We start from the raw sequence: 14,451 nt of genomic DNA, 5'->3' as shown, positions 1-14,451 counted from the left end.
TTGAAGGTTTTGCGTAGTAATCACTTGTTAATTATATTTGACTTGGAACATAATACCAATTGGTGGTATATAAATAAAATCATCATCTGTCTTTTATTTCCATCAAAATCCTTATTCTTTTTATATTAATTATAACTCAACTCAAATACTGTATCACTCTTCACTCTACAAATACATAAATTACTTAATTTATTTTTATTTAGATTTTTGGTATTTTCTTAGGACCTTCTAATAAGGGTGTCGAGTCGAGACTGGTCTATGTATTCATACTCCCTAAAAAAATCATTAAAATAAGCTCTATTTTTTTGTAGATTCCAAAATTATAAAACAAAACAAAAATCACTTTTCAAAGATTTTTCTTTTTTTTTTCTTGCTTCATTTTCTTTTTAAATTTGAATGTATTCATTTTAAAAATTCAAACACGAGCCAAAGTTTTACCTAGTATTTCAAAAATTTGTTAAAGAGAATTGTTAACCTATAAAGAAAAAATGAATGAGAACTCACTTGTATTTCTTTCCATTGTTTTTTTAACTGTACAACTTGGATTCAAAAAGTGGTGAATGAAAGCTTGAGAAGTCATTAGATTTGATGAAAAATCACAAAAACTTGAATAACCGCGGCCTTCGATTAAGCTATATTATGCAGAAGAAGAGGAAGCACTTTTCCTTTGTGAATGCGTTTTCACGTAGGATTTCAAGAACTGAACCAGAAAGCCGGCGTTTAAGAGAGAGTTGAAAATCCAAGCTCCGATTCCGTTGCACCCTCCTCTCAAGTAATGGAGCGAGACCACGCCAACGTGGCACGCCAAATTACAACCCAACAGTGCCAGCTGGCAATTCGCGGTGAGCCACAACGGCGTTTTGCTGCGCAACCCTAGCTCCGTCCAGAACCGGAACGCGCAAACGACGGAATAAGCCGACGTGTAAAACAGAATGGCCAGCACCTGAAGCGACTGTGAAAACTCCAGCCACAGAAACGACATCACCAGGAGTACGGAGTTGTTAAACAGTCGCAAAAACGACAGCCTACGCTCACGCAAAACCACGAAGAAGGTGCGCAGAAGGTGAAGAAAGCGTGACAGGTAGAAAACGTAGGACCAGAAGAAAACACGACCGGACGGACGAGTACCTAGAGGGAAACAGAGGAGCCACTCGAAAGAGGTGGTTCTGCTGCGCCGCCACAGCCACCGCGTGTCGCGGGCTTCCGCTTCGGCGGAGAAGAGCGTGCCGGTGAATATCGCGACGGAGATTAACGACATGATGAGGCTGTGGAGGGCGGGGATAGGTCCTAACGGAAACGACCGACGGCGACGGGAGAGTTTGAGGAGGAGGTGGAGGATGATGGCGGCGGTGATGTAAAAAGAAACGGCGGAGACGAGGAAGGACCATGTGGCGCCGTATAATTGGGTTGGAGTCCAGCGGAAGGAGACAACAGAAGGGTGTTGTATTAGCCAATATTTGATGCTCTCCATGTGAACTATGTCTTTGTTTGTGAGTCAAGTAAATGTAAATTTTTCTTGCAATATGCAAACCTTAATGGAGAATTCTTTTAGTTGCTAATATTAAAATATGAATTAATATAATAAAGGATAGAATTTGGAACACCAAAGTTGAATCACTCCTAGGATTTGTTTATTAAGACTTTTGTGTTTATGTTTATTCTTTGTCATTTAACCCTTGACCTTGACTAACGGTGTTCAGTCTGTGGTATTCTCGTCATCTAGAAGGATTCAGCTAAAGCTATTTCTTAAAATTTTAATATGCACTTAATAATTAAATTTTATTATGTGTTAAAACTTATTAACTTAAATTTTTGTGTAGAGAAATGATTCTTTGACACACTTAAATTTTTTACATTCATTTGACACTATTTTTATTTATTTTTTATTTTTTTCTTTTTTGAAAAACTATAAAACTTAACACTTTGGAAAATAAAATTTTAACACTATTTTTTTACACCATTTTGACACTGCACACGTGTCAAAATGTGGTTGGACGATTTCAAATTAAAAAACAAACTTTGGTTTTTTTCTTCCAAACATACCCCTGTCTCAACTTTTTTAATTTAAAATCGTCCAATCACATTTTGACACGTATGCAGTGTCAAAATAGTGTCAAAAAATGGTGTTAAAATATCATTTTCCTAACACTTTTTAAACCATTTTACTCTTGTATTCTGTGTCAAATGAATGTAAAAGTGTGTCGTGATATTATTACTCTTTTGTGTGTAAGATATACAATTTGTGTGAATACTTGAAATGTTCTTTGGGCTCTAGGATTGAGCTTTATAAATTTGAGCTAAAATACTGGATAGGCTTTTCTTCCTTGCACAGCATGATTTTTAATACCACCCCCTTAATTTTCAAAATGATATTTTACCTTTTATAAAAGTGACTTTCGAATTATTCATTTTGAAAAAAGATTTTCAGAATAAAAATTTCAAAGTATGATTTTCGGCAGACATGAAATGCGTTCTGAAACAAGTTTTTTGAAACATAATTTTTGTAATTAAGTTTTTCAGAACATATATATCACTTTCTGGAATGATATTTTATAAAGTAGCTTTTGGAACAAACTTTCCAAAAACCATGCAATGCGTTTTAGAAAGAATTTTCTATAATGAGTTTTATTTTTTTATCAAAATAAATTCTCTTTTTCCTTTTTATTTTCCTCTTCTTACGTTGTGATGAAAAACAGAGGTGCAACGGTGATGACGTAGCAAAAGTCAGAAGGTATTTTAGTCTCATACTCTTAATAAGTAGATGCAGTTAGTAATAATAAAGGTGCAGGAAGAAAAATTCCATGGATAATAGCATGCGTGTGAGCATTTTTGTAAAGTCATTTGGGCTTTATGACTGGGCTATAGAAAGTTGAGTTTAAAAAATTAGATAAAAGCATGCGTGTGAACTATGTGGTATAACCCTATGAACTAAAAATAGCTTTTCGCAAAGGTGAAATACAAAATTTAATTTAATTTAAATATATTTTTAATGCAAATTTTTATATTCAATAATATTAAACATTAATTTATAATTTATAAATTGTAAGAACATATTTATTATGAAATAATTAAGAATTTGTTATTAAAAGTAAAGGCTAGGTAGATAATGGGGAAAAAAATCATAGGATGCCGCCAGACTTGACGATAACGTTTTCTTCGAAGTTCTCAATTCTACAACTTTGATTTTCCCAATAAGAAAATTAGGTAGGAAGTACTAGTGTAATAAGTTAGTTATTTTTTATCAACTACCTTAAAAATTTTCAATTAACTTTTTAAAGTAGATTATTATAAACTATTTAAAATGTATTTACAATTTAAAAATAATTTTTTAAATTTTATAAATATTATTCTCATCTCGTCTTATTACATTGTTTTTAATGACGTATCAGTTAATTGATTATTATCCACATATTAAACTCATCAAATACTAAAATTTAAATATGCTTAAAAGTTTAATGATGGAAATCAAATTGTATTATCTACTTTTATTTTCGCAGTTAAAGGTAAATTAAATAAATAATTTAGTTAATTAAAATAGTATAAGAAGGTTGCATGTTTAATCCTTTATTTTAATTTGTAATTTTAGTTGAAAAACATTAAATGTTTAACATTCTTTTGAAAATAAAGCATTAATTGTCTGCTATATTTATACAAATGAAATATTTTTAATTTCGACTTTATGAATTTAACTTGTACAAGTTTCCATTCTAAAATACCTTTCGCGTACAATTAGCAACCAGTCATCTTAATAAGTATGAACGGTAGAATGACACAACACAAAAATTAATTGTTAAATTTCCTTATAATTATTTGATTACAATAGTACATTTATTTTTCATTACAAATTAGAATTCGTTTACTTTAGATTTCATTACGTAAGAAATTAAGTTCATTGATTAAACTTTCAATAATAAGGAAATAATCTCAATCATCTTAAAATTACCTTTCTTTTAATTCTATCTCTAAATTATACATTCATTAAAAAAATCTTATATTACATTTAAATTTAGAGTATGAATGAAAAAAAAATACCATTACGAATAAAAAAAGGTTGGAAAATTGTAAAAAAGAAAAAATGGACAATTAGAAAAGAGATTGTAAACAATAGTAATAAGGTGATTAAGATTAACGTTGGGTTGAATAGTTGAATCGTTGATTTGCAGGAACAGTAAAAGAGAAAAGAAAGTTTGTGATTGGTTTGGATCTGTTGTTTGCAGATAAACCAAAATTGGAAGAAAAGAAGCACATGATATGAATATGATACTGCCCCATTTCTTCCCTTTTCACCATTGACTTCCACATTTCATCAATTCTTCTCTCAATTTTTTCCCTTTCTCCAGGTTTGTCATTTTCTATTGCGCTCTTCTTTCCTTTATCGTTTCGATTTATTCTTCTTCGCGCTGTCAATTCCCCCAATCTGTAAACCCTTCTAATATTCTTTGCAGCACTTCTTAATTTTGCATGTAAGAAAGACTTCAAAATTGACTATTTTTTCTTTTTCTTCATCAAACGATATCTGGCTATTTGGTGACCTTCACGCATTCCTGTTTGTTTGATTTCCTCTGATTATCACATCTTTATCCCTTTCTTCAGATTTTCTTTGTTTTTGCATGTGACCTATTTTCTTTCAGTTCCGTTCAACAATTGGGCTTTGTGGTTTTGCGTTGGTCTGCGTTTGAGAGCGTGTTTGTTTGTTAAGAAACCATGCGATAGCTTTTTGGTTCACAGATATCACATATAAAATACTTACTATTTTGGCCTTTGTTATATGTGTTAGGGAGAACTGTTAAGTTGTGTTGGAATCTGAATGTTTGAATTTTGTAGATGGCAAGTGGGTTTGGGGAATCAACTGGGAGGTCACCCCCAAGCCCTTCGTACTTCAACAATAATAATAGCAATGATGCTGGCAATTTTGAGTGCAACATTTGCTTTGAATTAGCGCAAGACCCCATAATTACTTTGTGTGGTCATCTTTTCTGCTGGCCTTGTCTTTACAAATGGCTTCACTTTCACTCACAGTCACGAGAATGCCCGGTTTGCAAGGCCCTTGTGGAGGAGGAGAAGCTGGTTCCCTTGTACGGGAGAGGAAAGACCTCCACTGATCCGAGATCCAAGTCTATTCCGGGCATGAATATCCCACATCGTCCGGCCGGTCAGAGACCTGAAACTGCTCCTCCACCGGAAACAAATAATTTTCCTCATGGGTTTGGATTTATGGGTGGCCTGGGAGGATTTGCGCCACCGCCAATGGCATCAACGAGATTTGGGAATTTCGGATTGCCTGCAGCTTTTGGTGGCTTTATACCGTCCTTTTTCAACTTTCAGTTGCATGGGTTTCACGATGGGGCCTTATATGGGGGAGCGTCTGGTTTTCCTCATGGGTTTTCTAATGCATTTCATGGTATCCATGCTCATGGATATCCTCTTGGCACTCATCAAGGTCAACAAGATTATTATTTGAAGAAGCTGCTTCTAGTTGTTGTTTTCTGTGTTCTTCTTGCTTTTATTTGGCAATAGATTGGGTACCATCTCAGGTTGCTAGCAGAACAAGACTTCTGCTATGATAGGTCTTCTGGTGCGCTTTGTTTTGTAACTGAGGAGTAAGGTTAATGTTCATAGAATAATACTGTCTAATCACTCTTGTAGTCCTGTTCTTTCTGGCACCCAACTTGCATGGTATCCAAGTTTTAAATTTAAAGCATGAAAGCAGAACACCCATTCTTAGTAATAAAGATACCAGTTGTATCACGCATAGATATTAATTTCATGGTCATTAAGTGTTTGAGACTACAAGACACCTGAAATAGTGTGGTTGTGCTCTTTGTTTTCTTGTGTTCTCATTTTTTCTAGTACATTTTGACGATACAAGCTGGTGTTATATCTAAATATGTTGATGCATAGCACTTTTTGTACTTTTAATATTCTTGATTTAGGGGTTATACTTTGTTATTATTAATTTCAACAGTCTTAGTCGTCGGTCTGTGCATATTCTGTGATGTTTACACTCAGCTTGTTTTTGTGCTCTATTTTTTTGCTGTATGACAATGGATGGTTTTTATATTACTTGGACAAGTACATAGAAATCTAAGTCTTTGATTGGAATGGTGGAAGGAGGTGGAATAAAATGGGTGGGATTAAATTCCATTGTTTGGATATATAAAAAGATGTTGGAAAAAGGTGCACTGATATGGAACACATACCATTCTTTTGTTTCATTTTTCTTGCCTCCGAATTGGGAGGAATTAGAGGGAAGAAAGATATTTTGTAATATTATAAATTACTTTTCTCTCTTTTCCTTATTTCCTCTTGTTCACTATCTCTCACGACACAAAATGCAGCAGCCCCACAACATGGAGAGTTCCTTCAGTGTTTCAATGTTCACAAAGCAAATCACCGCACCGCCCGAGGTAATTTCCCCCCTTCCTCTAGTTCTATATGATTCACGGGCATTGGTGCTTTCTGTCACTCGTTGATTATTTATTTTTTATCTTTTAATGGGAACGAAGAGACTTTAGTACATAACCTGAGGTTTGACGATTCTTGTATGAGAATATTAGCAGTACACTCTTTAATACACTTTTTTTCACATTTTCTACTGTTTGTTGAAGTTTATGGAAAATCACTAATTTTGGTGGGTTGTACTTCTCATTTAGCGAGCCTCATTTAGTTATGTATTTTTCAGTAAATTTTAACCAATACTGTAGAGTACATGTCAGAAAGAGTGTGGTGGAGATAGTTTAGTCAACGCTTCTATTCAACTGTAATTTACACCTTGCATGTGCTACACAACGTGCGCATTCCTTGAATTTAGGAAAATTTAGTGAGAACAAAGTATATTTACCAACCGTCACACCAATGTTAATTCTCATTTATTGATAGTGTAGAATCTGTTGACTTCCAAGTATATCCATTAAACTCAGATTAATTGGCCAACATTGTTTATGTTTGGCAAACTCAATTCACACTTTGAAAGTTTGGAGAGTTGTTGGCATATACAAACCACGTAGCTAAGGAGTTTGATATTTAGTGATTACTTTCATGAAATGGTACATGCGAACAACATTCTTTTGATTACATTTTCTCCTACACATTATGAAGTTACAAGCATTTTCTGGTTTTCTGCTACTAAAGAGAATGATGTGGGTGTGATATGCGTATTCCCCTAAGATGTTAAGAACACGATCTATGTATTATTGAGTTAGGAGAATTCATATTAACATGGAATTGATTTTGTGCCTTTGTCAAGTTCTGGTCAAAGGGATTGAAAGGAAATTCTTATGATGGTTAAATCCGATTTGTGGTATGAATGTGGGAGAAAGTGAGGCGTGCTTTTAATTTTGTTTCCACCTCGTGTTGAGTTGAATGGTACCGTTAGATGTTTTAAGCAACTCTGCTGTTCTATGCAATTGCGTATGTTTATCTAATTATGAATTGGCACTTGTGTATGTTTCTATGCAATTGCACCTTTTATCTTGCTAACAAAGAAAGTGATATTTTTCAGTAAGTCACGGATCCTTTTCTATCGAAATCATATATTGCAGTTAATATTTTCTTAGTAAAGGATAGAACATAAATTTATTTATTAATTTTGTTCTGCTTTTTCCTAACCCAAACAATGGAATGAGGATTTTGTTTCTCATCCCGTCGTAGTAATAATATATGCAAACAATGTAAAGAAAGTTTTATCCAGTTATCTTATAGTCCAACCCATTCCATCTTATCTAAAGGACTTGGATAGTGGTGCCCCATTTTGTACCTGCACGATCTTCAGAATTTAGTTCCAACACCTACAAACTACCCGTTTTAGTTCCTATACTTTTAAACTTATTTTCGTCCATACACCCAGCTTCTTAGTCCATTTTAGTTCCTACAGTGTTAGACAGCAAGCACTAAAACAAATAGTTTCTAAAAATAATGACTAAAATGTAAAGATTATATAGCAAATAAGTAATAAACATTTTTTATAATGTTTGTTTTAAACAACGTAATCCATCCTGCTTATAAGTACAATAGTATTAGACATACATATGATGAAACTGGGATTAGTTGATGAATAACAACTTTTTTTCTTTTTTACTCTGTGCTTGCTTTTCTGCTCATTACATCGAGCAAGTCCCTTATATAATGAACGGTTTTTGAATAAGAAATGTTCTTATTCTATGCTAAATGTTCTTATGACAAGTTTTTCAAGATGCATCTTAACTTTTAGTAACATGCATAAACGGCGTGGCAAATTAATTGGGTAAATTGATGGAGGGTAATTTTAAATGTACAAAAGTTTTAAGCAGACCATTTTTTGCTCCTAATTTTGTTTATACAAAAGTTTTTGTTTCCTTACCATTTATAGTATGTTACTTCTTCCAACTCTTACCATCATGAACTGTTCCGTACTATTCATAGAATAAGACGTCTCTTTAGTCTCTACATTGCTAGAATTCTACAGTATTTTTTGTACAAGTGTATAAAGTATTTTATATTTTCACAATTTACTAGTGATAATGTGAAATGGATTTATTCGCTTATGCTATTTTTTTACAACTACTAAAACATTTATTCGGTACTTTAAAACAATTTATATTAATTTGATTATTACTAAATTTACCACATCAAAGAAGTCATTCAAAAGAAATAGAAGTAGTCCCTTTTTAGAACTATTGTAAATCAATAAGAAATCAACAACTTCAAAAATGAATACATTTTTAGAAAAGTCAACGTCAAGTTAATCTTTGATAAATTAAATAAATTTATCAAAAGTTAATTTTTGTTTATAAAAAAAAAAAATCTTCTTTTTTCTTTTCTATCCAGCACGCCTTAATTAAATTTCAACCAACAACTAATTATGAGGTAAGAACCGTGGCGAGGGAAGATGTCTTTTCACTTTTTATAGAACTGCATGTTACACGTGACAAAATTGTTTAAGGAACAATAATACAAAACTAATTAATATATGCCGCTTAATTTAAGTTTTTCAGTGATGTTGTAGTACTACTAGAATCTAATTGAAATGTATTCTTGTAACTATATTAAAAATTTGACAGTGATAATAATTAGTTTTTATCTCAAATCTATATCAAAAACATTTTACTGGCGCTTTTAAACTTTACTCAATTATGTAAAACTCGATTTATAAAGTAAAATTTACCCTCTTTATTTTTGTCTCTAATCGATACGAAACTTCTATTATATCCTTATTTTTTTTTAAAATTTTATTCTTATAAAACATCCTAAAATATTCATAGAAAAAATATATTTAAACTATTCTTAATTTTAACTTATAAACAGTATGAAAGTAATAAATATATAAAAAAATATATATATATATAATCTCGTTCTTATATGATTATCTAAAATTTCTAGATCCAAATCCTATCCTTTGTTCTAAATTTACTCTATGTTTTGGTCGAAGAATTGTGAGTGATGTTTGTATATGAAGTAGTATTATTGGAGTAGAGCATGTGTTAAATCTGAGGGGAGGGACAAACCCATATTTCTGTGTTTTGTAGCACATGTCCATGTTTTGTCTCTATGGCTTATCAATGCAGAGAGCCTTAGACACTCTCATTAGGGTGTAAATTCCTCTTTAAAAGTCAACTTCTTAAAATTTGGACTTTACTTACAAAAAAAATAATAATAATGATTTCAACTTCAATTGTTTATTTAATGAATCCAATTAAAAACTTCAATTCATTTGGTATAAAAAGTTAAACTTAAACTCTATTATGTTTAGACCATTTATAACTTAACTTCTTCTTTTTTCGTAAAATTCTCTTAAATTATTTTTTAAAATTGTGAGCATACCGACTTGTTATTTACCAAACCTTTATTTTCATCTAACCCAGGAAATATTATAAAAACAAATCAATAATAAATATTTTTAATAGAAAATTACAAGTATAATATACGTAAAACTAACTGCATGTAATATATGTATGCATATAAAAGTTATTTATGAACTCAATATAATTTTTTTTTTTTTTACATTTAGACCGAATTCATTCAAATAATCAAATCCAATAAAAAAAATTGAGTTTATTTATTTAACAAGAACAAATACATTAAAAAAAATAGCAAATCAAACTTTAAATAGTTCAGAAATAACTTTTGCTCATTTCCATCCCAACTATCATATCTTGTAACATTCATTTGCATTAAGGATCACAATGCCATAAGGAACACACATGACAAGAGTGTCTACTAAATAATATTCTTAATATTGTAATGCAAGAGTTATTTAACGTTAATCATTACATTATTTTTATGACTATGTAGTGCAATAATAGTAAACAAACGTTTTCTCCACCAAAAACTATATTTGGTTTCTTTTTACAAGACTTATAAAAAAATTTATATTATTCAAAATGTATATATTTTAAATGTTAGACTTAAAAAATATGTCATTTTAATATTCGTTTTACGCCTTAAAATATGTTGGTTTGAAACTGTAATAAGAAATGAAAAGCTTGGCTACGTATATTTATAATTGAAGCAAATTATATTGACATTTTAGATATGCTTAAATAATATTCTCCTCCTTTTGGTTTAAAATAAACACAGTCAAGTGAACATCAGTTATATTTCTGCAGCATCCAATTCATCAATTAATTTACAATATCGTATTATTATATATTTAATATTTTAGTATAGAAGGAAGTTATAAATACCTGTTTTACATTCTTTAATTTTTCAAATAAATAAATATTTATTTCACCTTTCATGGTCAAAACTCACCTTCCATAATCAAAGAGCATATAATAAATAATTCATTCTCGTGGCAACGGGATGAGTTTTCATTATTTCATATCTCTGAAATAAAAATTATACTCATTTTTTTCTTCAACCCTCATGAAACTTTTGTTTCATATTCATTCACAGGATAACGGATATATCCCTAAATTTGTTTCCTTATTGTTTTTAATATTGATTAATTTTTATAAAAAATTATGAAAAATTGAAATACGATATTATTAAATATTCGATATAAAAAGAAAATATTCAATATTCAATATTTAAAAATAAATGATAATTGTACAATTTTTTAATATAGAAATGTAAATAAATCAAATATTCAAGTTTAATAATATTTCAAATGTTTTCTTTCTAAATTATAATAAAATATTTTTTTACATGAAGATATAATATACTACTTAAATGAAATCGTATAAAAATATATTAAACTAATAATAATTTAAATTTAAACATGGATCTCTTATTTTGAATCTCATGATACGATATTAAAATATTATATTATAGTAAATGAGATATTATATTTATGAAAATCAGTTGAAAAATAAAAATGGTTATATTAAAATAATATTTTAGATGATACAATAAATAAAAATAATAAAAATAAGTAAACATAATTAAATATGTGTTATGCAAACAATTTGATACACCATTAAAAAAAATGTATAAAAAAAAATAAAACAAATGAAAAAAATGCTAAAAGGACTAAAACTAATAATTTGTAAGATCCAAAAACTATTTGATTAATTAACATTGGCAATACATTAATTAAACATAAATATATAATAAAAAATGTGGAATCAACATTGTGATAAAAGTTAAACTACCTCGAAAATGTATGTATTTTGCGAATACATAACAAGTTTAACAATTAGAGAAAAAAAATGTGTAATGAAATAACATATTAGGAAACTAAATGCTAAAAGAATATATATTTAAGTCTTTGAGGTTATTTAGTAAATTATTAATATTTTGATAATGGTTAAATATATGTTTTAGTCCTCATATTTGTACCCAATTCTCAATTGGGTTCCCATGTTTTTTTTTTGTCCTAATTGCGTCCTAATATTTGTTAATTTTAGACAATAAAGCCCTCACCGTTAACTAGTCACTGACGCCGTTTGTACTGTGCTGATCTGTAATGGATATTTAGTTTTTAATTTAAGTAATTCCATTACGTGGAATTTTGATTTAAAAATAATGCATTTAATTGACACGTATATATTTGTATAATATGTTTTTAAAGTGTTTTTATTTTAGTTAAGTTGGGGATTAGGGTGTCTGAGCTAGGAATTTGGTGTCCGAGAGCCAAGAGGGGAAAAGCTCTTAGTGCATCCATCTCAGCCACCCACACACGTACTCCGTCCAGCCTTCGCCTAAACGGACCACAGCCACGCCACCATCTTCACCACCACATCGCCGTCAACGACGTCACTGTCGTTTTTTCCTCTCGCGTCGTCCTAGGGTTGGGGTTCTTCCACCCTTGAGCGCAGTCAGCCATTGCTTGCCTCTTTGCCACGAAATGCCATCAATGGCGTCGCCGATAACGATTCGTGACGCCGGAGCCACCACCGGCGGAGGAGCAAACCTGTCCTTCCCACTGCGCGAAAGAAAACGCGGAGTCGCCTCTTTGCGTCACGTGATCTAAGCGAGCTTGGCCGCCAAATGTTCATTCTCCTACGCCGTTACTGGTACTACGACTGCTCAATCTTTGTCGCGCCACCGGAGAACGAAATCCCCTTCTCTCGCCAGCCTAGGGTCGGCTTTCCTCCCTTGAACACCGCCATTCACCGACCCCACCTTCTCCATCCTCGAGGTCACGGCTTCCAAACAGAACACACTTCTTCCCTTTTCTTAACTTTCATCTTCGATTTAGTTTCGCAGGGGAACAAAGTTGTATAGTAATGAATGGAATTTCCGATTTTATGCTTGCTTGGGTATTATGCAGGTTTCCGTTATGGTGTTGTGTGCGTTGATTTCGGGCTTCTATTANGGTGGNTATGGGTTGATTTTGTTNGTGTAGGTGNGTTGAGAATAATGGTACNGTTNTNTGTGTATTTAGCGNTGTGGTGGTTGAATGAGATGATGAATGTGGAAATAATGGGTCTTAAGCTGATAGTGAAGTGTTGCTTCTTTGTTAAGGAGGATGGCAATGGAGATTGGTCAAGTGAATCATGGATCTGTTGGAGGCTAAGGTGAAGAACTGGAAATGAATAAGAAATGTGGTTGGGATGATCACGAGTGAGAGGAGCTGAGAAAGTCTCGAGCCAAAGGGGAGGATTCTCCGTTGAGTGAGTAGAGCAGAGAGTGAATGATCGATCCCCAGTAGTGTCTCCCTTTTTCTCTTTTTTTTAGTTGTACTGTTTTTTTAAATCAAAATTCCACGTAATGGAATTACTTAAATTGAAAACTAAATGTCCATTACAGATCAGCACAGTGCAAACGACGTCAGTGACTAGTTAACGGTGAGGGCTTTATTGCCTAAAATCAACAAATATTAGGATGCAATTGGGACCAAAAAAAAACATGGGGACCCAATTGAGAATTGGGTACAAATATGAAAACTAAAACATATATTTAATCTTTGATAATTTAAAAAGAAAATAAAGATGAGTGTTTGGATAGGTATGAAAAGGGAGGTAAGATGAATATGTACATATTTATCTCCTCTCATACTCAACTAAAAAAATTAGATATTTCTCATATTTAATCAATACATGAATTTTTAATCAAAATAGAAGCAAGTTCAAAAAATACATGCTAAATCGAGTTTATTTGTTATTTTAAGTTAAAAGTGTTTTATATTTGTTTTAAAATTGATTTCTTAAAATTAATTTTTGACAACTTAATACAGTTCATATAACTAATACCAAGTGATTTGTTTTTCATTCCTTTCTTCTTCTATGTGGATTTGTTAATTGATTTTCTTATCTTTATACCAGAGAACAACACCCACCACCGGCGAACCCCTCATTACCGTAGACTATAATATTATTTCATTCTTTCCATTTTCCTTTAATGTATGTTATATATCAAATTTAAATGATGTATCATAATTAATTTACTTTGTAAGGTAATTATTATAAATCAGTTTAGCATAGATAGTGGTTTGTATTATGATGAGAGTGTAAAACCATGTTATAGAATTCACGACCATTCCACGTGTAAAATGTGATGAATATTACGTAAAAATAAGACGAGAGACATGAATATGAAATTGATTATTGAGAAATAAATGGGACATCGTAGGTCTGACATTTTGTAGCATGACTCTTAGCAGTTTCTAAGTGGGCCCATTAACAGTGCAACCTCACCTAAACCCTTAATTCAATCATTCTTCACTGAATCTCTCTTAATTACTTAATTAACAATCCTTTATGAGAATGAAAAAGGCCTGTGGAAGATTCGGTTGCTGAGATATAGTTTTCCGGTGAAGGTGTGACAGTTCAACATATGCACTGCAAGAAGAAAACAAAAAGGAACAAAAATGGCTTGCTTGACCACAAACATCAACAACATTAATTCAGTATGTGTTGCTTAATTAGATGAATACATAGAAAGTCGTAAGAACAACGTTTGCTGCAACGAAGAAACACCACACTCTCTTTACAAGTCCTCTGTCTTTGTCACTTTACCATCAAGTACTCTCCACCATTTTCAATTTCTCATCCAACCTCTCAGGGATATTTCTAATATCTAATCTATTTA

At 31.6% G+C, this 14,451-nt stretch overlaps 2 protein-coding genes across 5 annotated transcripts; one reads left to right on the top strand and one right to left on the bottom strand.

The window, feature by feature from the left end:
- Positions 1-538: 538 nt before the first annotated feature.
- Positions 539-1,532, bottom strand: LOC106761774 (elongation of fatty acids protein 3-like). Its single transcript, XM_014645343.2, has one exon. The coding sequence runs from the start codon at positions 1,469-1,471 to the stop codon at positions 638-640; it is 834 nt and encodes a 277-aa protein (XP_014500829.1). The 5' UTR covers positions 1,472-1,532; the 3' UTR covers positions 539-637.
- A 2,657-nt stretch (positions 1,533-4,189) lies between these two features.
- Positions 4,190-6,745, top strand: LOC106760911 (E3 ubiquitin-protein ligase RNF185). 4 transcript variants are annotated; one of them, XM_022780997.1, is made up of 3 exons: positions 4,190-4,340; positions 4,825-5,440; positions 6,342-6,745. In XM_022780997.1, the coding sequence occupies exons 2-3, from the start codon at positions 4,825-4,827 to the stop codon at positions 6,437-6,439; spliced, it is 714 nt and encodes a 237-aa protein (XP_022636718.1). In that variant the 5' UTR covers positions 4,190-4,340; the 3' UTR covers positions 6,440-6,745. The 4 variants fall into 4 exon arrangements, with proteins under 4 accessions (XP_022636718.1, XP_022636716.1, XP_014499842.1 ...); XM_022780995.1 differs by having other exon boundaries at positions 6,339-6,745; XM_022780996.1 differs by lacking the exon at positions 4,190-4,340 and adding an exon at positions 4,358-4,463 and having other exon boundaries at positions 6,339-6,745.
- Positions 6,746-14,451: the final 7,706 nt, after the last annotated feature.

The sequence above is a fragment of the Vigna radiata genome, chromosome 5, assembly GCF_000741045.1.
Source record: "Vigna radiata var. radiata cultivar VC1973A chromosome 5, Vradiata_ver6, whole genome shotgun sequence".
In the NCBI taxonomy this organism is placed as follows: domain Eukaryota; kingdom Viridiplantae; phylum Streptophyta; class Magnoliopsida; order Fabales; family Fabaceae; genus Vigna; species Vigna radiata.
The sequence above is the reverse complement of the archived record's forward strand: the minus strand, read 5'-3'. Positions and strand labels throughout refer to the sequence as shown.

Bases quoted from the DNA above. Each gene is read 5' to 3' on its own strand.
- LOC106761774 (XM_014645343.2), bottom strand. From the start codon at position 1,471: ATGGAGAGCATCAAATATTGGCTAATACAACACCCTTCTGTTGTCTCC.
- LOC106760911 (XM_022780995.1), top strand. From the start codon at position 4,825: ATGGCAAGTGGGTTTGGGGAATCAACTGGGAGGTCACCCCCAAGCCCT. The intron at 5,441-6,338 runs GTCAACAAGATT...CACAAAATGCAG, and splicing joins TCCTCTTGGCACTCATCAAG to CAGCCCCACAACATGGAGAG.